Source organism: Argopecten irradians, chromosome 16, assembly GCF_041381155.1.
Source record: "Argopecten irradians isolate NY chromosome 16, Ai_NY, whole genome shotgun sequence".
NCBI lineage: Eukaryota > Metazoa > Mollusca > Bivalvia > Pectinida > Pectinidae > Argopecten > Argopecten irradians.
Genome location: NC_091149.1, coordinates 3,363,172 through 3,388,467, shown reverse-complemented (window position 1 = coordinate 3,388,467; position 25,296 = coordinate 3,363,172). Strand labels below are relative to the sequence as shown.

The window sequence follows — 25,296 nt, the reverse complement described above, 5'->3', positions numbered from 1 at the left end:
ATTAAGACTTTTTTTGAACTAATGAACTTTACAAGTAAACTTTTTAGTTTCTGAAAAATATTTTACCAAGTAGGTAAAGGTCATTCTTGTTAAAATTTGAAGATCAGCATCCAGCATGGTATATGAACAATTTCTGAATACATTTTTGAACATGAACTTCAGTACTTTATCTTACTGAGAAGTTGCTTGAAGATTTTCATCTACATGTATTTTACCTCTGAGCCCCTTTTATTCCATTATGTCACAGGGCCTAATGTATTTCAGGTTTCATAAGCCTTTAAAATTATTCTGTAGAGGTTGATTAAAGAATTTTGCCTTTTTGACATCTGTGACCTTGAATGAAGGTCAATACCATTAATTTTAACAAACTTGGTAGCCCTTCGTCGATTATGCTACAGGTGTTTTTAACCTATTTGAACCCTATTACCTTGAATGAAGGTCAAGGTCATTCATTTGAAAAGATACAGGCCCAGTATCAGGTCTCAATCTAGCTATGTAAGAAGTTGTTAATTTCTATAAAAAATCATTAAAAACTATAACATTGTGATTATGACAACTAAGTAATTTAACTTAGTTTCTTAAAATTGATATTGGAGTTGTCCCCCTTTATCTAAGAAGTACAGTCGAAACTCGTTATCTTAAATTCGCTTGAGTCGAAATTCCGGTTGAGTCAAATTAATTTTCAAGTCCCGATTTTTGTGCTTTGTGTATGTATTTTAAGATCGGATGACTCGAATTTCGATGACACGAAACTCCGGTTGACTCAAAGTCAATTCCTGGTCCCTAGAACAGAAATTCAGCAAAAAAGTAGTCGCTATCTCGAATTTAATTTTAGTCAAAATATTAGATTTAAAAAATATCAATTACGTAAATATAACATGGATACAAACAATTGAAATTCACCTAGCTGTGGATTTGTCGTAACACGTGATTGGTTTACCTGCACACATCCTCGATATTCCAGGGGTTCCGATCACTTACGATCTCTACACCCCTGGACTATCTCATAGTGAAATTGAAGGCAGCTCAGCTGAAAACATTTGACCAATCACAGGCCAGCAAAGATTTCCTTTGAAGACTACAGAGAGAGCGACGCCTAACATCAGAGTCACACAGTCAACCACAGTGTACCGTTATACGGTTCTTTTGATGTACATCAAAGGACTAAATTACCTGTTCTTTCCAGTTGCCTCCAGTTTTACTATGAGATAGTCCAGGGGTGTAGAGATCGTAAGTGATCGGAACCCCTGGAGTATCGAGGATGACCTGCACATATCGCGATCGGTATATGAAGGCCTATAGGAACACACTACAACAATGACTGCTAATTATGAATTATTTAATAATCCCCTCAAGACTGGCTTCCTAATCAGTATAGTAAATAACCTTATTAATGTAGAATGTATATTAAAAACAAACTTGGAATGGACTTTAACAGGCGTAATCTGATGACCAATCCATTGGGTGTCAATGAAATCTTGTCAAAATTGAAGAGAAATCATTAAAATTAAAAACAAAATTATAATGTGGCAGGTTGATACTATATACAACAGATTGATGATCATGTTGATAGCAGTATATGTAAATCAAATTTTGAATAGGTTAAATTTGCCTTTGTGCCCCTCCCCCCACCCTCTTATATTTAGACAACCTGCTTATTAAGACCACTTTTTGAGGTCCATATAATAAAGCTAATTCCATACTCTTTGACCTGTGTATAAAGGTCAGTGATTGACTATAACAGAGACAATGATGTAGATAATATTCTACATATCTTATATCATAGTAAACCAACTCTCTTTCGCGGCTACTAAATTTCGCGATTTTCATTTCAAAACAAGTTTGCGAAGATTAAAATACGCGAATTTCAAATTTGATTGGAAATTCATATAAATATAAATTATGAAGATGCTAGTGAGTGGAGATAATCATTCTTCAATTTGCATGGATCGCAAAACTCAAGAAACTAAATCTCACACAAAAGAAATTTATTTTATCGTACATCGTATATAAATCTCTGACTATAATGGCCCTTGGGTGATTCTTTATGGACAGGTTTGACTGTTCTTTGGGTGGTCTTTATGGACAAGTTTGACTGTTCTTTGGGTGGTCTTTATGGACAAGTTTGACTGTTCCTTAGGTGGTCTTTATAGACAGGTTTGACCCTTGGGTGGTCTTTATTGACAGGTTTGACTGTCCCTTGGGTGGTCTTTATAGACAAGTTTGACTGTTCCTTGGGTGGTCTTTATGGACAAGTTTGACTGTTCCTTGGGTGGTCTTTATGGACAAGTTTGACTGTTCTATGGGTGGTCTTTATAGACAGGTTTGACCCTTGGGTGGTCTTTATAGACAGGTTTGACCCTTGGGTGGTCTTTATAGACAGGTTTGACCCTTGGGTGGTCTTTATAGACAGGTTTGACCCTTGGGTGGTCTTTATAGACAGGTTTGACCCTTGGGTGGTCTTTATAGACAGGTTTGACCCTTGGGTGGTCTTTATAGACAGGTTTGACCCTTGGGTGGTCTTTATAGACAGGTTTGACCCTTGGGTGGTTTTATAGACAGGTTTGACCCTTGGGTGGTCTTTATAGACAGGTTTGACCCTTGGGTGGTCTTTATAGACAGGTTTGACCCTTGGGTGGTCTTTATAAAGACAGGTTTGACCCTTGGGTGGTCTTTATAGACAGGTTTGACCCTTGGGTAGTCTTTATAGACAGGTTTGACCCTTGGGTGGTCTTTATAGACAGGTTTGACCCTTGGGTGGTCTTTATAGACAGGTTTGACCCTTGGGTGGTCTTTATAGACAGGTTTGACCCTTGGGTGGTCTTTATAGACAGGTTTGACCCTTGGGTGGTCTTTATAGACAGGTTTGACCCTTGGGTGGTCTTTATAGACAGGTTTGACCCTTGGGTGGTCTTTATAGACAGGTTTGACCCTTGGGTGGTCTTTATAGACAGGTTTGACCCTTGGGTGGTCTTTATAGACAGGTTTGACCCTTGGGTGGTCTTTATAGACAGGTTTGACCCTTGGGTGGTCTTTATAGACAGGTTTGACCCTTGGGTGGTCTTTACAGGTTTGACCCTTGGGTGGTCTTTAGACAGGTTTACGGGTTCTTTAAGACCTTAGCCTATATAAACAATGAAAAACAATAGGATAATTCATAATGTTTATTTTAGTACAGGTATATAAACAATACAATCTAGTTGGTCAACATAAATACAATTATGATGGGATAAAAAATGTCCCTAAACCATCAACAAAAATAAATCAAAAACATGATCAACATGGCTATTAAAATTAATCCACACCCACACACACACATATAGATTATGGCATGGCGGTGTCATAATGACGCGGCTTTTTTATAAAGTTTCTTCCTCTCAATGATTGAGCAGAGCATATCATGGAACAAGGAGTCGATTCCCTCACCAGTGGAGGCTGAGGTCTCGTAGTAGTTCCTGAAAAGGTACAAATAAAATCTCATATACCTGTAGGCATAAAACGTGGACATGGATTTCACTTAACCTTGACAGGAATATCAGCAACCTTACCACCAGTGTGATATTCTCTTATTTCATAATAGGATAAAGACAAGCTACAGTAACGTGCCAAAAGTCTTCGTAATTTTTATTTTTCCCTATATATTCTATGTATTTTTACATTTTTTCTTTGATTTTTCCTTATCTCGTCTATTGGCGGATTTTACTCAATTTTTTTACTCAATAACGTAAAAATAATACATTTTTTTCCCCAACAAGAGGCCCATGGGCCTTAACGGTCATCTGACTCATGGCACAAAACAACAAAGTCACAGTATAAAGTATTGGTTAACGATTAATATAAACAATACAAGGAACTCCTTAGTTGAATATGTAAGTTTCTGAAAAAGGTAAATGTCATTTGTTGAACAAACTTGGTAGCCCTTCATCCAAATATGGTCGATATAAGGAGGAGTCAGACTTTAAAGCCAAATTTCAGCAAAGCTCCCATTTTGGACCTCGGTCATACTATCACCATGGGTCTTACCTCGGTCCTTTATAAAATATGATTGTCCTTACCTAAAGTTCCCCCTTCTGAATCAATTAAAACCACTATAGACCAATTTGCATTAAGATCGCAGACTGAAACCTTAAAACAGGAAGTGGGCCAGTGGCCATCTTGGAATACCAAAATCTTTAAGAAAATGTTTGCATGTTGTTCGGCATCAATTAAAACCCCTATAGACCAATTTTCATTGAGATCGGAGACTGAAACCTTAAAACAGGAAGTGGGCCAGCGGCCATCTTGGAATACCAAAATCTTTACGAAAATGTTTGCATGTTGTTCGGCATCAATTAAAACCCTATAGACCAATTTTCATTGAGATCGGAGACTGAAACCTTAAAACAGGAAGTGGGACAGCGACCATCTTGGAATACCAAAATCTTCACGAAAATGTTTGCATGTTGTTCGGCATCATTTAAAACCCCTATAGACCAATTTTCATTGAGATCGGAGACTGAAACCTTAAAACAGGAAGTGGGCCAGCGGCCATCTTGGAATACCAAAATCTTTACGAAAATGTTTGCATGTTGTTCGGCATCAATTAAACCCCCTATAGACCAATTTTCATTGAGATCGGAGACTGAAACTTTAAAACAGGAAGTGAGCCAGCTAAAATTAAGAAAATTTGCCCTTTTGGGGCCCCACCCCTCAGTTCCTAGGGTTCAGACCAGACTCATTTATATAAAATATAATTGTGTTTCCCCAATGATGCTTCACACCAAATATGGATAAAATTCATCCAAGGATGGAGGAGGAGTAGGATTTTAAAGCTAAAATTAAGAAAATTTCCCCATTTGGGGCCCCACCCCTCAGCCCCTAGGGGTCGGACCAGGCTCATTTATATCAAATATGATTGTCCTTCCCCAATGATGTTTCACATCAAATATGGATGAAATCCATCCAAGGATGAAGGAGGAGTAGGATTTTAAAGCTAAAATTAAGAAAATTTGCCCTTTGGGGGCCCCACCTCTCAGCCCCTAGGGTTGGACCACGCTCATTTATATAAATATGATTGTCCGTCCCAAATAATGTTTCACACCAAATATGGATGAAATCCATCCAAGGATGAAGGAGAAGTAGGATTTAAAGCTAAAATTAAGAAAATTTGCCCTTTTTGGGGCCCCACCCCTCAGCCCCTAGGGTTGGACCACGCTCATTTATATAAAATATGATTGTCCATCCCAAATGATGTTTCACACCAAATATGGATGAAATCCATCCAAGGATGAAGGAGGAGTAGGATTTTAAAGCTAAAATTAAGAAAATTTCCTTTGGGGCCCACCCCTCACCCCTAGGGTGGACCATCATTTATATAAAATATGATTGTCCATCCCAAATGATGTTTCACACCAAATATGGATGAAATCCATCAAGGATGAAGGAGAAGTAGGATTTTAAAGCTAAAATTAAGAAAATTTGCCCTTTGGGGGCCCCACCCCTCAGCCCCTAGGGTTGGACCACGCTCATTTATATAAAAATATGATTGTCCATCCCAAATGATGTTTCACACCAAATATGGATGAAATCCATCCAAGGATGAAGGAGGAGTAGGTTTTTAAAGCTTTGAATAAATAAATTCGCCCTTTTGGGGCCCCACCCCTCAGCCCCTAGGGGTCACACCTATCTCAAATATATAAAATATGAATGTCCTTCATCAATAATGTTTCACACCAAATATGGATGAAATCCATCCAAGGATGAAGGAGGAGTAGGATTTTAAAAACTTTAAATAAGAAAATTCGCCCTTTTGGGGCCCCACCCCACAGCCCCTAGGGGTCATACCTATCTCAAATATATAAAATATGAATGTCCTTACCTAATGATGTTTCACACTAAATATGGATGAAATCCATCCAAGGATGAAGGAGGAGTAGGATTTTAAAGCTAAAATAAGAAAATTTGCCCTTTTGGGGCCCCACCCCTCAGCCCCTAGGGGTCGGACCAGACTCATTTATATAAAATATGATTGCCCTTCCCCAATGATGTTTCAAACCAAATATGGATGAAATCCATCCAAGGATGAAGGAGGAGTAGGATTTTAAAGCTAAAATTAAGAAAATTTGCCCTTTTGGGGCCCCACCCCTCTGACCCTAGGGGTCGGACCAGGCTCATTTATATAAAATATGATTGTCCTTCCCTAATGATGCTTCAAACCACATATGGATGAAATCCATCAAAGGATGAAGGAGGAGTAGGCTTTTGTATAAATAGTCTTACGCACGACGCACGGCGGATGGCGGATGGCGGACGGCGGACGGCGGACGGCGGACTGCGCACGACGACGGACGAAACACGATGACAATAGGTCATCCTGACCTTCGGTCAGATGACCTAAAAAATAGTAATAGTGACCATGACCTCAAAACCCTGAAACTTAAACTTGTCCATGACATTTTGATTCTTTACGAGTGTTGACAAACTTCAGGCAGGTAAATTGAAAGACAGATTTGATGGAGAGATGGATGGAGGGATGAATGGACTGTAGGACATTGCTTCCTCAAATTCCACCAGCAGGGGGCTAATAAACAAGTAATACGTACACCATCTTATTTTGCGTCGCCCATTTTTTTGCTTCTTCCTTCTCCACTTGGCGTTTGTTCTTAATATCAATCTAAAAAAAAAGAAATTTTATGCACAATGTATATAATTTCCGATAATTCTTCTATATCTGAGAGTCATAAAAGATGTCTCAAATGTTTTGTCAATATAGATCTTTGATCTCCCCGTCATTCCCCACTCCCCATCCCTCCATATCCCCATCCCCTCTTTGATGGTCATTCAATGCCAATATTGACTGCTATTTCATACTGATAAAGTAATTATAACCAAATTTCCTGATGCAATTTAACAATGGATACTCAAAAATATCCTTTCTTCTATATAAACCATGCATGTTCACTGTAATGTTGGCCTCTTACAAGAAACAAATAAGAACAGCGCCAGGTAGATATAGAATCAATATTTTTACTCCTATATTTTACATGAAGAGTATTTGATCAATACCTATTGTGGTTTTTCAGGAAATGGTTTTTGAAGCTTTCATGAATTTTACCACTTTTGGATTTTTTTGGTTACTCAGATTTGGAAAAGTCAAAGAAAAAAGGCAATTGTTTGCAAAAAAACCAAAAGCTATATCAGTATCTTGACCTTTGAACTTATTTTAGTACCTTATTTCCCACCAGACGTATTTCTATATTAATAGCTTGACCTCTGAACTTATATTAGTACCTTATTTCCCACCAGACGTATTTCTATATCAATAGCTTGACCTCTGAACTTATTTTAGCACCTTATTTCCCACCAGACATATTTCTATATCAGTAGCTTGACCTCTGAACTTATTTTAGTACCTTATTTCCCACCAGACGTATTTCTATATCAATAGCTTGACCTCTGAACTTATTTTAGTACCTTATTTCCCACCAGACGTATTTCTATATCAATAGCTTGACCTCTGAACTTATTTTAGTACCTTATTTCCCACCAGACGTATTTCTATATCAATAGCTTGACCTCTGAACTTATTTTAGTACCTTATTTCCCACCAGACGTATTTCTATATCAGTAGCTTGACCTCTGAACTTATTTTAGTACCTTATTTCCCACCAGACGTATTTCTATATCAGTAGCTTGACCTCTGAACTTATTTTAGTACCTTATTTCCCACCAGACGTATTTCTATATCAGTAGCTTGACCTCTGAACTTATTTTAGTACCTTATTTCCCACCAGACGTATTTCTATATCAGTAGCTTGACCTCTGAACTTATTTTAGTACCTTATTTCCCACCAGACGTATTTCTATATCAGTAGCTTGACCTCTGAACTTATTTTAGTACCTTATTTCCCACCAGACGTATTTCAGGGCCTGTCGTACTGTACTTATTGACCTCCTTCATCCAAACGTCCAACGCTTCAAACGACGCCTGATTGGTGACGTCATACACCATAAAAATGGCGTCCGTCTGCAGGTAGAGCTCATTTCTGACGTCGATATATTCGGGACTTCCTGACAGATCCCAGAGATGGACGCGCACTGTTGTCATAGAAACAGTAGTTATTTCAAAATATATTCAATCTAATGGCTCCGACACTTTATCAATCCTGATAAAACTACAACTATAAGCCTCATCATTTAGTGACCTTTGAAACCAAATACTATATTTTAAACTTAAAGCCCTTTTAAAATGATTTTCAGTTTAATCAGACAATATCTAAATTTTGACCAAATCAGGAGTCCCCATTCTGCTTCCAATGTGACCAATGTTAATCTTAGTCTGATGTGTCAAATAATAGGTATTCATATAAACATTGCACATATACATATGGTCCCCAAATTGCAATATATTATGTTTCAGTGAAATTGGTCCAGTGGTGTAGGATATGATGTCATCATCATGCTTTGGCACTAATACAGATGACTTCTAGAGGATTCAGATGTAGCACAATTAAAAATGAAAAAATTTCATACTCACAATCCACACCATCTACATGCTGGATCTTAAAACCGTAGTCCACTCCAACTGTTGGCTGGTAACCTCCACAGAACTAGGACATGAAAGGAAATTATCATCATTATCATCATTGCCATCATCATCATCATTATCATCATCAATATTATTGTCATCATCATCGTCACCAATACCATCATCATCACCATCATCATCATCATCAATACTATTGTCATCATCATCACCAATATCATCATCATCATCATCATTGTCATTATCATCATTGTCATCTATCACATCATTGTCATCATCATCGTCACCAATACCATCATCATCAATACTATTGTCATCATCGTCACCAATATCATCGTCATCATCATCGTCATCATCATTATTGTCATCTATCACATCATCATCATCATCATTGTCATCTATCACATCATCATTGTCATCTATCACATCATCATTGTCATCATCAATCACATTATCAACATCATTAACATTGTCACCATCATCACCATCATATATGCAATCCTCATTATCGTCATTAATTACATTATCAGCATCATCATTTAATCACTTTTTGTCATCGTCATTGAGATGCCATGGTAGGCGTCAATGTAGAATAAAACAAGAGATCCCAGAGGGATCTTGGCGCCCACCAAAGATTGATCTATGTCTGACAAATGAAAGAGGGATCTTTTCTCTGCTTTTCAAACTTACACTTCTTTTTTCTGCTTTTCAAACTTTAAACTATCAAAATCCAAGATGGTGGTCGCAAAATGCAATAGGCAGAACTAGGGTCCTAGAGGAACCTACATATGATATTTGAGAACAATCCCTTCAATACTTTCTGAGAAATAGCGGTAACAAACTTTAACTATCAAAATCCAAGATGGCTACCGGTCGGCCATTTTGTTGACCGATCAGTCCCAAAATGCAATATGCACAACTGGGGTCCTAGGGGAACCTACATATGAAATTTGAGAAAGATCCCTTCAGTGCTTTCTGAGAAATAGCGGTAACAAACTTTAACTATCAAAATCCAAGATGGCTACCTGGCGGCCATCTTGTTGACCGATCAGTCCCAAAATGCAATATGCACAACTGGGGTCCTAGGGGAACCTACATATGAAATTTGAGAAAGATCCCTTCAGTGCTTTCTGAGAAATAGCGGTAACAAACTTTAACTATCAAAATCCAAGATGGCTACCTGGCGGCCATCTTGTTGACTGATCAGTCCCAAAATGCAATATGCACTACTAGGGTCCTAGGGGAACCTACATATGAAATTTGAGAACAATCCCTTCAATACTTTCTGAGAAATAGCCGTAACAAACTTTAACTATCAAAATCCAAGATGGCTGCTGGTCGGCCATCTTGTTGACCGATCAGTCCCAAAATGTAATATGCAGAACTAGGGTCCTAGAGGAACCTACATATGAAATTTGAGAAAGATCCCTTCAGTACTTTCTGAGAAATAGCGGTAACAAACTTTAACTATCAAAATCCAAGATGGCCACCGGTCGGCCATCTTGTTGAGCGATCAGTCCCAAAATGCAATATGCACAACTGGGGTCCTAGGGGAACCTACATATGAAATTTGAGAAAGATCCCTTCAATACTTTATGAGAAATAGCGGTAACAAACTTTAACTATCAAAATCCAAGATGGCTGCCTGGCGGCCATCTTGTTGACCGATCAGTCCCAAAATACAATATGCACAACTAGGGTCCTAGGGGAACCTACATATGAAATTTGAGAAAGATCCCTTCAGTGCTTTCTGAGAAATAGCGGTAACAAACTTTAACTATCAAAATCCAAGATGGCTACCTGGCGGCCATCTTGTTGACCGATCAGTCCCAAAATGCAATATGCACTACTGGGTCCTAGGGGAACCTACATATGAAATTTGAGAAAGATCCCTTCAGTACTTTCTGAGAATTAGCCGTAACAAACTTTAACTATCAAAATCCAAGATGGCCGCCAGTCGGCCATCTTGTTGACCGATCAGTCCCAAAATGCATTATGCACAACTAGGGTCCTAGGGGAACCTACATATGAAATTTGAGAAAGATCCCTTCAGTACTTTCTGAGAAATAGCGGTAACAAACTTTAACTATCAAAATCCAAGATGGCTGCCTGGCGGCCATCTTGTTGACCGATCAGTCCCAAAATACAATATGCACAACTAGGGTCCTAGGGGAACCTACATATGAAATTTGAGAAAGATCCCTTCAGTACTTTTAGAGAAATAGCGGTAACAAGAATTGTTAACGGACGGACGGACGGACGGACGACGGACGAAGGACGGACGGACGACGGACGAAAGGCGATTTGAATAGCCCACCATCTGATGATGGTGGGCTAAAAAAAGAAAAATTAAAATATAAAGAGCCCTAACAGGGATGAAACCTGATCTCCAGCATTCATAAAGCAACAAACTTAAAGCAAATGAAGCATATACACAGTATATTGTTCCTGCACATGATATACATATAAGTACAGTGTACCCTGAGTGAATTAGTATAGCCTGGTATCCACTGTTATATCTAATTTAATATCATATTTGATAAGTATTTCTTTTGTATCAGCTTTTTCTCCTTTAGCTTGTCATTTACGAACATTGATTAATTTCTAATTAAGATGAATTAAAATGTACAATATACTCACCTTACTTTCACAGAAATGTTTAATTAGACAAGTCTTCCCCACATTAGCATTACCAATACCAACAACCTGAAAATACAAAACCAGTACTTTAGAAATACAGCAATAATTACTTAATTTCTTTACAAAAATGAATGAAAATGTCAAAGGTGATTGATACTTGTGTAGTTGCAAAAGTTAAATACTACAGTTATCATCACCATCTGAACAACTTAATTAAAATAATTGAGTGTTAATTAACTTAATTTACATAACGCAGGTGGTATCATGGTACCCCCCCATTGTAATTTCCAACAAAACTCAATTATGGATTTCTTACTTTAGTAATTGGTCAAACACCCCTAACCAATGATACTCGATGAACTTGATTAATCGAAACACCACTACTACACATATATGCACAGCTACATGTAAACATTGGCCCTGCAGGTAGGGCGTTAGAATTGTACCTGCTGCCCCTATTGCATGATCGTAAAAGGCGACTAAAATTAGGATCTTATCTTTTCTCTTCTTCCTAACTGACTTTATCTTTCCTAATGCCTCCCTTGGCACCGCCTCACTTTTGGCTTTGAGTTGAGCGTTCGCCCCAGTGAGGAAGGCTCTGGGTTCTGTCCCCTGGCCGAGACACACCAAAGTCTGTATAAAAGTGGTAGTTTCTGCTCCTGCTTAGCGCTCAGCATACAGGGAGTGGGACGACTGGTTCGCGCGTTGTCAGTATAATGTGACCGGTTGGGGTGTGTTGCTTGGTGTCTTCGGCGGCATGCTTCAGTGATATAGCACTATAAAAAGGGCAACAGTTCCACTATACAAGAAGACACAACACGAACATACCGCAGTCTCCCAGTACACTCACCTCGCCCAACATACACGCAACACACCGCATACATGGGAGGCCGTCCTTACATGACCATAGCTGTTAATAGGACGTTAATAAATCAAACAAACAAACAAACAAACATGTAAACATAACCACTGATTACAAACTACTCTTCCTTCTACCAGTATGCATTCTGTACAAAGTACACTAGAATAATTTGCAATGTAAAGTAAAACTGTAGCTCTACATGTGCATGTGTATATATATAACTTTATTGGACTGAGTCGATCATTGGTGACAAGGTAGCTCTAGGGTAGTGCAGTTGGTTAGTGTTCGGAGGTCATGGGTTCAAATCTCAGTCTGGACGCTACATATTCTCCTCTCCTGTTACAAAATTGTTGCCCAACTAATATACCCATAGTGGTGGTATAAGGGTCTGGTATGACTTTGAGGGTGAAGATGTTGAAGATGTTGAAAATGGAGCCACAGGTACTGATGTAGACGGATATTTGTCTGGGTCGATCATTGGTGATCAGGTAACTCAGCGGTAGAGCATCTGGCTAGTGTTCGGAGGTTACAGTTTGGAATAAAGGTCTGGCTGCTACATTTCTCCTTTCCTTTTACACATGTACATTGTACAGCTGTTATACATTTATCATATTGATCAGCTAGCTGTTGATTAAATAATTTTCATTGCGGAAAGTTTAAAAATCTAACGAACTAATGAATGCCAGACGTTTTGCCCGGAAGTTGGTAAGTCCCCACTTATGATGGTTAGCAGGGGCGAAACGTCCCGACACCGAAACAATCAGTTCATTATATAGTGCTATTATTAACGTTATGGTCAGTTGTAAAAATTAGCCGGATCAAACGAGACTCCTACCTTAATCCACTTTAACTCCTTCACTGCGTCCTGTGGGTTTTTCGTAAGGTATCCGGGTTTTCTATCCATCTTGAATTCGATATGGTGAAATTCCACCAAATAATTTAGTTATAGCCACATTTATTTGCTGGTCATGTAAACAAGTGCGAGCATTTCACCTGGGAGCCGCCATATTGGAGGTTTCCTTCACTACGTAAACAATATTCGAATTGCATTATGGGATGGGGATTCCCTTCGTGACTAGTGTTACTTTCGCTTTCAATATTAGCAATTTTCTAAATCAAGGAACAAAATCGAAATTTTGTGGTTTATTAAACTTATACGAATACTTCCATCCTGAAACGAAAAGATGACTAGATATTTGTGAATCATTAAATAAATAAGTGACACGTAGATTTTGCTATTTATAGAACACATCGATAAAAGAGGAATTCCCCACGCGAAGACACAACAGCTTCCGATGATGAAACCAAGAATCTACGTGAACAGAGAGACTTCTTGGAATGATTAGATCTCATTTACAGCATGGCTAACATCGTGGTCGCATATATTTTATGGCTAACTGGCGGATGGCTAGGACTTCACCATTTCTACCTTGGACGGGACAAACATGCTTTCATTTGGTGGGCAACATGGGGAGGTTGTTTCGGACTAGGCTGGTTCCGGGATTTATGGAGACTGCCCGAGTATATTTATGACGCAAACAATGACGAAAGATACCTAAAAGAATTACAGCATCGTCTTGTGTTATTTCCTCGACCCCCGTTTAATGTTGCTCGTTTTGCTGGAGAGCTGATAGTCGGGTTTCTTTTTGGAATATTACTTAGACTGGTTATCCCAGAAGAGTATACCACATCAGGGCTAGGATGGCTGTTGACTATCGTTCTTCCCCCGTACGGGGTCGCAGTGGGTAAGTATATAGGATCAGCAGATAGGACGGTCAATGGGACAACCATCTCCAATACTCCAGGGGTTCCGATCACTTACGATTCGTACACCCCCAGACTATCTCATAGTAAATCTGGAGGCAACAGAAGCGCATCAAAAGAGCCCATATAACGGTTCACTGTGTGGCCTGGAAGTTGGGCGTTGCTCTCTCTGTAGTTTTCAAAGGAAATTTTTGTTGGCCTGTGATTGGTTCAGATTTTTTCGCCAGAGCTGCCTTCAGTATTACTACATGTATAAAATAATCCAAGGGTATAGAGATTGTATGTGATCGGAACCCCTGCAGCATCAAGGATGTGGGATAATAGGCTCGAGAATTAATATATGGGGGCAGTAGACTTGGGTAAATAGGTGTAGTGGTAAAGTCACTTGTCTGTCATCTAGCCAGTCAGGGTTCATGCAAACCCTAACACACAGAATTGAAAAGGTCGATCAGGGATCACGTGCTCTATCACTTGAGTTTTTTCGGGGAACTCTTGATTTTTTTTCACTTGAAGAACCCACTCGCAGCCATCAAAATTGATTTTGTATAAATAAATTTAATTGTTTCGCAATTGATATGAGATAAAAGATAGTTTTTAGTTTATAAGAAAGGTGGATGGGGGCAGTAGGTTCAGGAAGGAAGATGGATGCCATAAGGCCGCGGTTGCCGATTGGTTAAGATGTCCCGACATATTACCACAAGCCCTCCACCTCTGGGATGCGTGTTCAAATCCAAAGTGGGGCAGTTGCCAGGTACTGACCGCTGGTCGGTGGTTTTTCTCTGGGTATTCCGGCTTTCCTCCACTAACAAACCTGGCACTTCCTTACATGACTCTGGTTGTTAATAGGAAAAAAAAAAAAAAAAAAAAAAAACACGCCATGGGACAGCAGGCTCAGGAAGGAGGGTGGAAGGGGCAGTAAATTCAGGAAGGAGGGTGCACGGGGGCAGTAGATTCAGGAAGGAAGGTGGATGGGGGCAGTTGGTTCAGGAAGGAGGGTGGATGGGGGCAGTAGGTACAGGAAGGAGGGTGGATGGGGGCAGTAGGTTCAGGATGGAGGGTGGATGGGGGCAGTAGGTTCAGGAAGGATGGTGGATTGGGGCAGTAGGTTTTGGAAGGAGGATGGTGAGCAGTTGGTTCAGGAAGGAGGGTGGACGGGGGCAGTAGGTTCAGGAAGGAAGGTGGATGGGGGCAGTAGGTTCAGGATGGAGGGTGGATGGGGGCAGTAGGTACAGGAAGGAGGGTGGATGGGGGCAGTAGGTTCAGGAAGGAGTGTGGATGGGAGCTTTAGAATTAGTATCGGGGAAAGATTGTTGCAGTTCATTTTCAGAAATTAAGTCAGGGCAATACATTCAGATAAATGTGCATGCATTTTAAGTTTTACTAAAGACAATGAGGTTGAATTCTATTTTATAAACAGGAATTCATCTAGTGGCCAACCTTGGGCACCAAAAGTGTACTATGTCAGCACCTCTCGTCGGTGGATTTCTCGGGTTGCCATGGACACTGTACAGTTCAGAAAACATCATGCCTGGTGTACTGATATCAGCTATACTTGTCAACAAGTTTGGGATTAAATGGGAGGTCGAGAGGAAGCCTCGAAAGAACATCTGTAAAAGGATGGTGGTAATGACATTTTGTGGAATAATATATCTGTCAATGTGGACCTCAGTCATCTATTCAAATTGTTCCATCACCAATGAACATGGAGAGACCATACCTCTACGAGAAGCCATTCCAAATTTCTTCAAATCGCCAGCCTGGGACAATATGAAGGAGACGATGAATAAGCTGTACGAGTATTACAAACTGTACGGCTGGCAGAGACTTTGGCAGCAGTTTGTCGAGGCTATGGACCCTACAGGAGAGGCCAATGCATACAGGGTATGTTGCTTCACGTACTGTAATCGACCCAATAAGCGTCTCTAACACTGTTAGCATACCTCCCCTTTTTTGAGACATCAATTTTAACTCACTTTGAATTAAAAATATGAAAACCAATGGTTTCTTTATTTGATTTCTTTTGCAAATTGATTTATGGCTTATTTTTCGCAATAATCTTTGATCTTTTGATCCCTTTGCCGATACATCTTACCATTAATTATGAAATACCTACAGGACGTTGGAATCATCTGCCATTAATTTATTTTTTACAGTAATGTTATGAAAGGCTAATCTAAATTTGATTCTGTTAAGCGCCCCCTTATTTTTGCAAATTTTTTACGCTAAATTGGGTCAAATACAGTAATTGAAAAAACCGCAATGAGCTCTTTAGAGAAGGGAGGGCGAAAAACTTGTATGAAAACTTATTATGAGATAGTCATTGTTAGAGACTTATTGTTGATTTCATGCTTCACTTATCACATAAATATAGCGCAGCATAGTGCAGTCAACCGTGGATCTCCAACGATGTGATGTTATAAGGTTTCAATGATGTAATAAACTTCCTTACAAGGAAAGAAGGCTAAATTCAAATTGATATTGTTCTAAACTTTTCTGCAAGGAGAGGAAGCTTACCATCTTTGCATATATATTAAAGAGTTATCTGCCCTTGCAGGAGGGTACTGTTTTTTGTGTTATATCTTTCAGAGGAAACGAGGTTAATTTTTGGTCAGAAAATAATGACGTTATAATTGATACACTTGCTGGCAAGAGAGATAACTCAATATAAAAATGTTTAAACTTGTGATAATGTAATCAGATTTACCACTATAGGCTGACCCTTGAATTACAGATCAATATAATTCCATCTTTTCCAGTCGTGAATGATATATTATTAACGTTTTTGCCACTAAGGGAAAGGGCTTTGAGAATTTGACACTAGAAAAGAAGTCTGATTTGGAGATAAACGTTATCTACGTTTTGGAATTTCAAAATGACCTTCATGTTTATCTCCAATCTGACATGGCTGTTTTGATTTTCTTTCTATTTTCAACTTTGTGTTATTACCAGGTGCTTGGTTTGAACGATTCGGTTACCCAGAAGGAGATAACTCGACGATATCGAGAGCTCGCTAAAGAATGGCATCCAGACAAAATCAAAGATCCAGAACACAAGAAGTTCGCCCAGGAAAAGTTCATCGAAATCCAAAAGGCATATGATACCTTATCAGAAATCAAATCGCGCAGAACATCCAGATCTATGAAATCTGAACCTCCAGAAAGTAGTAAAAAACCTAAACATACTGAATTTTAAATTTTGTGTCGTTCAGACTTTAATTGAGCCTTATGTTTGTCACCATTTTCATGCTGTTTATAAAAAATCATATTCAGTACAGTCAAGGGACTAAGTATTCTATATTTGCATATTACAGAGTTATCTGCCCTTGCATGTAGGTATTGATTGTGGTGTCATGTGTTTGCGAGCATTCTTTTTAGAGTTTCGCTCAAAAAATAATGACGGCACAATGGATACCTGCTTGCAAGGGAGGTAACTCTGTAATTAACCAAGATCAATTCATCATTGTTGTTTTTTTACTATATATTTCATGTATTTTGAAATTTTGTTTGCAAACTCTGTGAATCTGCATAGCGGATTCTCACAAAAAATTGCAAACAAAATTTATTTCATAACCCGATGAAGTTAAAAAACAGTTACATCAATGCTAATAATTAATTTTTCAGACTACTTGATAATATAAAATAGTTTAAACGTATGATTCCATTGATGTTCCAATGAATTATTTTTTTTTATAAATCAATTTGTCAACGTCTTTATTGTGATGTCATGATAGCGTTGGGTTTTCGCGCCATTCTTGGATTTTTTCTTCATAGTATATGAAGAAAAAGGATCTGCCAATCAGAAAGTCTGATATAGTATGAAAACAAATAAAAATTAATTATAACCATAACATCGGAAAAAATGTAACGACAAATGAATGAAAACATATGAATATACTGAAAAACCTGTCTTAATGATCCACCTCTGTATAATGACCACCTGTTTAAGAAGGCCACTTCTCTAGGGTCTGAAATGACCAATGTCAACACCAATCAACCTGTGTATAGAGAGCTTTTATCTCTGTCGCTTGGGTGGTCTTTATAGACAGGTTTAACAGTACATGAAATATATAGGGAAATTAATGACAGTGTGGAATGCTTATGTCCCTTGAAAGTAGTTTATTGGGGGCAGAAAAATGAATGTGGATAGTGTGGTGGGGGTAGGGGTAGGGAGTGTAGGGTGTGGTCGGGGGTACCAGTGTTGTCCTGTCATGAACCCATCTTTTGTTCATTGTGAGCACATAATCTTTTTATGCTCACTTTATGACTGGGTCAAAGGTCATAGAGTGTAATTAGTGTTGTCCTTGTGTCCTGTCCTATTCCGTCCCATCACGTCATGTCCTGTCCTATCCCATTCTGATTTCACATGAAGTCTTTTATGTCGTGTGAAGTACATGTAGATCTGCACATATCGTAGGAGTTATAATATAAAATTTTATTATTGTAGTACAACAATCTCCGTCCCCTTGGTCATGACCTTGACATTCTTTTGTCATACGTCATCCATAGTAACCAATTTACATTTTTCACTTCTTCTCCAAAACCACAGGACTAAATTCTATGAAATTTTGTAAAACCCTTCCATGGCCAAAATTCAATCATATCATTTGTTTATAATCCTATAGTTTCAACTTTACCAGGGGCTATGACCTGTTATGATACAGGAATTTCGAGATCCGAAAACGACATGGGTAAATTACAATTTACCATTACTTAGTTCCACCATCCGGTGATTGTGACGTCATCATTTAACATAAGTTTTATTACGTCATAATCACTGGAAGGTGGGACTAAAATTTGGGTAAATACTTTACCCACATTGTTTTTGGATCTCGAAATCCCTGTATTAATTATCTTAATTTACATATCATGTGTTCAAAAGAACGTTCCTTTGTTTGAAAATGTTTGAAGGGCGCAGATATGAAACTAAATCAAAATGGGAAAATATTTTTTATCCTAATATTGAAAAATGACATTTTACATTAGTTATAATGGTTTTGTAATCAATTGGATCGCTGGCGACCAGGTCTCTGAATTGATTCAGATTAAGTAACATTAATCGCTAGAATTATTTGGAGGTCAGGATTCGAACCTCGGTCTGATGGGCTCATTTTATACTTATACATTAATTATTCATTCAATTAATTAATTGATTATTAATTTGGCGATTAAGGTTTGTGTGGTTTTAATATTTGATGCATTTTTATGGCAATGAATTTTTAGGTCACCTGAGAGGAAGTCTTAAGTGACCTATTCTAATCGCCTTTTGTCCGTCGTCGTGCGTCGTCCGTTGTATGGCGATAAACAATTTACTTTTTCGACTTCTTCTCCAAAACTACAAAACCAAATTTGTTGAAATTTTGCAGAAACCTTCCATAGCCAAAGGTCAACCAAAATTGTGAATTATATGGTCCCAGCCCCCCAGGGGCCTGAGGGGTGGGGCCAAAAGGGGTCAAATAGGCTAAAACTTCAAAAATCTTCTTCTGAAATTCCAGAAATGGTAGAATCAAACACTCTTCATAAATTAAAAGGTCTTGAGGTCCTTTACAAAAATTGTGAATTATATGACCCTGGGGTTTCACGTTCCCCCCTAGGGAGGGGGTCAAGTTTGCTATAGTTTATATAGGGAAAACACATTTTTGAGCATTATTTGGTCATTTGTAATAGGAAATGAGTCAAATGTTGTCAGAATTATCAGTTTAGAAGGCCATTGAATCCTAATTTTTTCCACGACTGACCCCCAGGGGCCTGAAAGGTGGGGCCAAAAGGGGTCAAATATGCTAAAACTTCAAAATCTTCTTCTGAAATTCCAGAAATGGTAGAATCAAATACTCTTCATAGATTAAAAGGTCTTGAGGTCCTTTACAAAAATTGTGAATTATATGACCCTGGGGTCTCACGTTCCCCCCTGAGGAGGGGGTCAAGTTTACTATAGTTTATACAGGGAAAAGACATTTTTGAGCATTATTTGGTCATTTGTAATAGGAAATTAGTCAAACTTTGTTAGAATTATTAGCCTGAGATAGTATTTTAACATCATATCCATATTGGTCCCAGGGGTCAAAATGGCTAAAATTTCAAAAGTCTCCTTCTGAATTTGCAAATTTGATGGAACCAAATACTCCTAATAGATTGGAAGGTCTTTTTAAGGCCCTTTACAAAAATTGTGAATTTCATGGCCCTGGCATCTCAGACTTTCCCCTGATTAGGGGTCAAATCTATTTTAATTGATATTGGAAAAACACATTTATGAGCATTATTTTCTTAATTTTCAATAGGTCAAACTTGGTTAGAATTAATTATTACCCTGTGATAGCATCATCATATCCATATTGGTCCTGTTCAACCTTCAGGGGTAGATGGGCGGGGCCAAAAGGGGTCAAAATGACTAAAATAAGGAAAAAAAAATCTTCTGATCACTGACTGGTTTCAAGGGCCTGATGGGCCAATATATATTGTTTTGGTGTCTTTGTTTCATTCTGTATCCGAACTCAGGTGACCGCTAAGGCCCATGGGCCTCTTGTCATAATTTCATATCACCTGCACGAATGAATGAATCTCTCTTGAACACAAATTGTCATATCATGAAAAGGTGTACACATTTATATTCATATTATATGTAATTATGAAGCAATTAATTTTTTAATCAAAGAATATTAATTTGATTTTATGTTACATGTATATACGTAGTGCAATAATGAAAATTCATCATTTGATGATTAACAAAAAATCATTTAATTATCAAAATGACCCTTTCATCAATCAAATATTCATGTTGATAAAATCACAATATGAGACCTGTGTCTGGTATAATAACAAAATATCTATACCTGGAATGAGCATCTCATGAAGTTTTCAGATTTTTTATGAAATAGTTTTAGGTGTGGTTATTATCCTCTTAAAGGTGACAAAAGGGGAATTAATCGCCCACCATATATATACCAGTATTTAAATGTCATAGTGTAAAAATGAGAGAAAAATGTTTTTTTTTTTTATAATCATGATATTCTGTCTTTGAGAAGTTATTTGCTAGAAACCACAAAATTCTTGATTCTCCTGGTAATAACAGTACTTAGCAACCCAGGTTATTGTTAGAAGATATAGAAGTGATTATTGATGTCAATGAAAAAATTAGTCAAATATAAATATGTTCTGAAAGAAAATTCTTAATTATTCATGGAGACATATTTGTAAATAATTTGTGCCTATACATATATCTTCAATTAGGACATATTAAACATACTCTTTTGTCTGATACTGCTCATCTGTCCAGCGTTATCTTTTCATTTTAGATAACTTTTTCTCAAAAACCACAAGGTTCCAAAGCGTAATATTGACTATATTATTCTATCATTCTAAGGTGAACGAGTGCAAAGTTTGTGCACACAAATGACCTTGACTGGCACTCAAGGTCATTGGGGCATATATATACATAATGATCTCAAAAACCAATAGGCTTTAAGCATGCTAGAATAATGGACAACATTTACCAAAGTTGTATGTAGATAAATAACCTTAACCTTCCTTCAAGGTCACAAGGGTTAAATATCATTCAATGTGACGCCATGGAACGAAGAGCATGCAAGCAAGTATATTTGTATCTCCAAATGTTTACCTTGACCTTCATTCAAGGTCACAAGGGTCAAATGGATGATTAAGGGTTTTTATGTTGTCATATCTATCATTTTTGTCTCAAATTTATATCTTCATTTGTATGTTTCTTTAGTGATTTTTGACTTTTAGAACTGATAGAATCATCATTTAACTGGTGTGTGATGCAGGTCCATATGGAGCTTTTTTCACTTGTGAAGTGTTGTTTTGAATATTGTTATTTATTAATAAAATCTGTTACCTGTAAGTGAACGAGATCGGGTTATCTCAGTCGAGGGCTAAGATTTTGTAACATAATCCCAACCGAGGCGTTAGCCGAGGTTGGGATGTTACAAAATCTTAGCCCGAGACTGAGATAACCCGATCTCGATCACTTAAAGGTAATAGATTTTTTTTCTCGCGCCTCTAAGATATAACAAAACCCATCTATATACGCGTTCAGAGTGTAAAACTATCCCATCTTGGGCCTCCTGGTTCAAAGCCGATTAACCATTACATCTGCGCTTCGATTTCAGTCATTCCGCATAAAACTATAGTTCGGTTATATCAAAGACAAACGATGATCAATCGGTACATACTGTTTCATAATTAAAAACAACAACCAAACAATGCATGGTAAATCACTGAATGCACATATTTCTAATAATATTGACTATCTGACGCTTGTGACGTCACCGGTTCAAGAGTTTGACGTCACATGCGCAGACTGTTACATGAATGGCGTAAAATTCCGCCAAAATTCGCGTAAAGGTACCAGACAGATTGGACGAGATAGAAAAATCTAGCACCGGGTATCATGTGAGATTTCCCTGTCCGAGGTGCGAGAAAATCATATCTTAGATTGATAATTTTAGCAGCATTTTTTCAATTTTGATTTTTGTAAAACTGTCAAACCTTGTCATCAGTTGACTATCTCGATACTTTAACTGTATTAATGATGTAAGTTTAAAGTAAGTAGTTGAGTTGGATTGGTACCAGTTAAGCTCTGTTGTACTTTCACAAGGCTGTACATGTATATGGTGAGACTTATAAATCCTTGGCTTTAAGCGTTGAAATAAGATTACTGCTAAAATATGTACATGAAATAATTAACAGTGTTAAGTGAGGGATTTAAGTTAAAGGCCCACTACTTTTCCGTAATGGCTTTTAATTTTTAAAATCGAAATGTAAAAGAAGATTGACAATTTTTGTAGAGCCGCAAAAGTTATTAGCTTATAGTTACTACTACAATACAACAAATTAATTAAAACAAATTAGTATTTAAATTTCATATCCCGAGCCTATTTATATTTTCTGTCATCGTCCTAATAATCGCGTGTAAGTCGACTATCACTGTGCCATACAGAAAATCTTGAATCAGTTTGGCTTTGTAACCTCATCTTAGTCTGTTGAAATATATTTTCTTATTTTATTTTTGTTGTTAAGAAACTTTGAATTTTTGTTACGGAAAGGTAGTGGGCCTTTAATAACTTATAGACAAGTACCTACTCCGGTTCACTTTTAATGACTTATTGACAAGTAATGTGGGTATTAAGTTCAGAGGTTCCAGATATTAATTTTATTGAGATCACATGTGTTAAATGAATCTTTTTATTTATGCTAACACTATTAATGATATATTATTATAATCTAATATAATGTTCAATGCAAAATAATTATTAATGAATGTTGGATTACTCTAATAGTTTTATTAAATAACTCTCAGTTTTCTGGTGAAAAATATCATCACAATCCAAAAGTCCGTACTCGACCCAATAAGTGCCCAGGGCACTTGAAAAATAAAGGTCAGTGAAAATGAGGCCACAAAAAGGGATGGGGCTTTATTATGTATGGGGGCTGCTTATTGGGTCAAATACAGTATTTATAAAGATGCACCAAGGCATTTTAAGTGGGACTTATAAATCCTTGAGATGCACCTTCCAAGGTCGGTAAGGTAATTAAGATCAAGGTAATTAACACATATACTTTATGACCTTGATCTCCTGTATTGTATACATGTTTGTCTGTCAATTAAACTGAGATGCTCCAACTTCATATGGAACGCATGCAGAATTTATTGGTTTTCACCAACTACATGTAATTATACTTGCCGAAATATAATGTTGGAGTTGTCCCCCTTTATACGTATACGTGGGAATTTTAATTCTTGCATAGTTTGATGTATTTTTTTTGTTACATTTATGTGATTTTATTTACATTTTATTTACTACATATAATTGTTTATAAGGAAGAAAATCTGACTTGACAACAGAACTCATGATTATCTCAATAAAATGACATTAGAATCTAGCTAACACTAACAAAGTGCTATGTTTGTATGAAAACATTATAATTTATTTCTTTCATGATATATATCTAACTTTCTTCTTCGCAGAATTTCGTTTTTACAACGCTAAGGGAAAAATCCAAGAATTGTGTGGAAAAGTAATGTTGTCATAATGTCACAAAAATAATAACTGAGAGACATGTATTGTTAGTATATTGATTTGGGAAAAAATAATCCGTTATAAATCAATTGAAACACACGTGTACATAAATATGTACTTTATTTTGTAAGTCATTTATTTGATGCCTCTAATTTAAAATTTTATCAGGTTATGGAAAACATAAAACGTCTGGAAAACATCTGCAAATTTTTGTGAGATTTGCTTCAAAGATTCACACAGTCTGCATTTTTTTTTCATTACCCGATGAGATCGTGACATAAAGGCATATTGTTAGGCCCCCAAAAATATGTTTGTTTAGGGTTACCCGACCGAAACTAATTTTTTACCCCCGATCCTAATTTTTTCCCCATTTTTCTACGAATTTTTTTTTAGAAAGTTGGGATTTCGATCTCAAAATCCGGTTCCGGCCATCATTTTAGATTGAAATACACTACAAAAAAAAAAAAAAAAACATCCTCCCGACCGAGAGACCCTATTTTTTTTGCCAATGTAACCCAAAACACACATTTTTTCGGCCTTATTAAAAATTGAAAGTACTCTCTTCAGTTTTTTTTATAATTTATCCTGTTCATATATTTTCTTTAATAATAATAATAATAATAAACTTGATATAATTAGCTTTAAATTGCAAAGGCAGAAACATATACAAATGTATTGTTTCTGGCAAAGGTAACATAGCTTTTTGGATGAAAAATGATATGCAATGAATGTACATTATTAATTTATTTTGTAGATCTGATACAATATGGTTTTTAAATAATGGTTTAAGAAATAAAATCATCTATATGTCTCACAACTTGCAGTGTCTTTTACCTCAATATTGCTTTAAGGTCATCTGACAAAGTTTCAAACTCAAACAGAAGCCCAGATATTTCACATACATATTGTAGGCATACATGTGACTTACAACATGTACATTTTTGTATGCCAATTCAATTTTAAGATAATTGATATAAAATAACAGCTATTACATGTGTATGTTGCGGTCACAATCAATTTTCAAAGTCACAAACGTATTTGATACATGATACGTGTATATGAACGAGATAAAAAAAAAACCCGTTGAACCAGCTGGTGGTATACAAGGAAGTCCATTATGACTTGTTTTTTTTCCATGAAGATATAGTTTGAATGTATTACATGAAGGAATTCATTTTCTTTTCAAAAGTAAGAAGATTATATATATAAAATTAAATGGGGGTATATAAAAGAAGTATAAAAGCAAAGTAATGATAAATACATGTACAAAAAAAATGTTGTTGCGGTGGAACGGTACATGTACTTTTGGCAATAACTACCAAAGGAATCAGAGAATTTAGATTTACCCGAGTGTCCATAGACCTGTTTAGACCTTTTAAACAAACATATGTAGACTCTAAATCTACACGAACAGTGTATACGTACTGTACAAATTATGTCAAATAAGTATAATATCAACAGTTGTATTCCAGA

The 25,296-nt window shown here is 37.1% G+C and overlaps 2 protein-coding genes across 2 annotated transcripts; one reads left to right on the top strand and one right to left on the bottom strand.

Moving 5' to 3' along the window:
* Positions 1 to 3,151: 3,151 nt before the first annotated feature.
* LOC138311093 (dnaJ homolog subfamily C member 27-like) lies at positions 3,152 to 13,055 on the bottom strand. Its single transcript, XM_069252532.1, has 6 exons — positions 12,862 to 13,055; positions 11,165 to 11,230; positions 8,516 to 8,588; positions 7,880 to 8,076; positions 6,582 to 6,652; positions 3,152 to 3,455 (listed from the first exon to the last, which is right to left on the bottom strand). The coding sequence occupies exons 1-6, from the start codon at positions 12,928 to 12,930 to the stop codon at positions 3,341 to 3,343; spliced, it is 591 nt and encodes a 196-aa protein (XP_069108633.1). The 5' UTR covers positions 12,931 to 13,055; the 3' UTR covers positions 3,152 to 3,340.
* A 128-nt stretch (positions 13,056 to 13,183) lies between these two features.
* On the top strand, positions 13,184 to 24,120 carry LOC138311092 (dnaJ homolog subfamily C member 22-like). Its single transcript, XM_069252531.1, has 3 exons — positions 13,184 to 13,771; positions 15,208 to 15,671; positions 16,740 to 24,120. Exons 1-3 carry the CDS (start codon positions 13,387 to 13,389, stop codon positions 16,980 to 16,982), a joined length of 1,092 nt encoding a protein of 363 aa, XP_069108632.1. The 5' UTR covers positions 13,184 to 13,386; the 3' UTR covers positions 16,983 to 24,120.
* Positions 24,121 to 25,296: the final 1,176 nt, after the last annotated feature.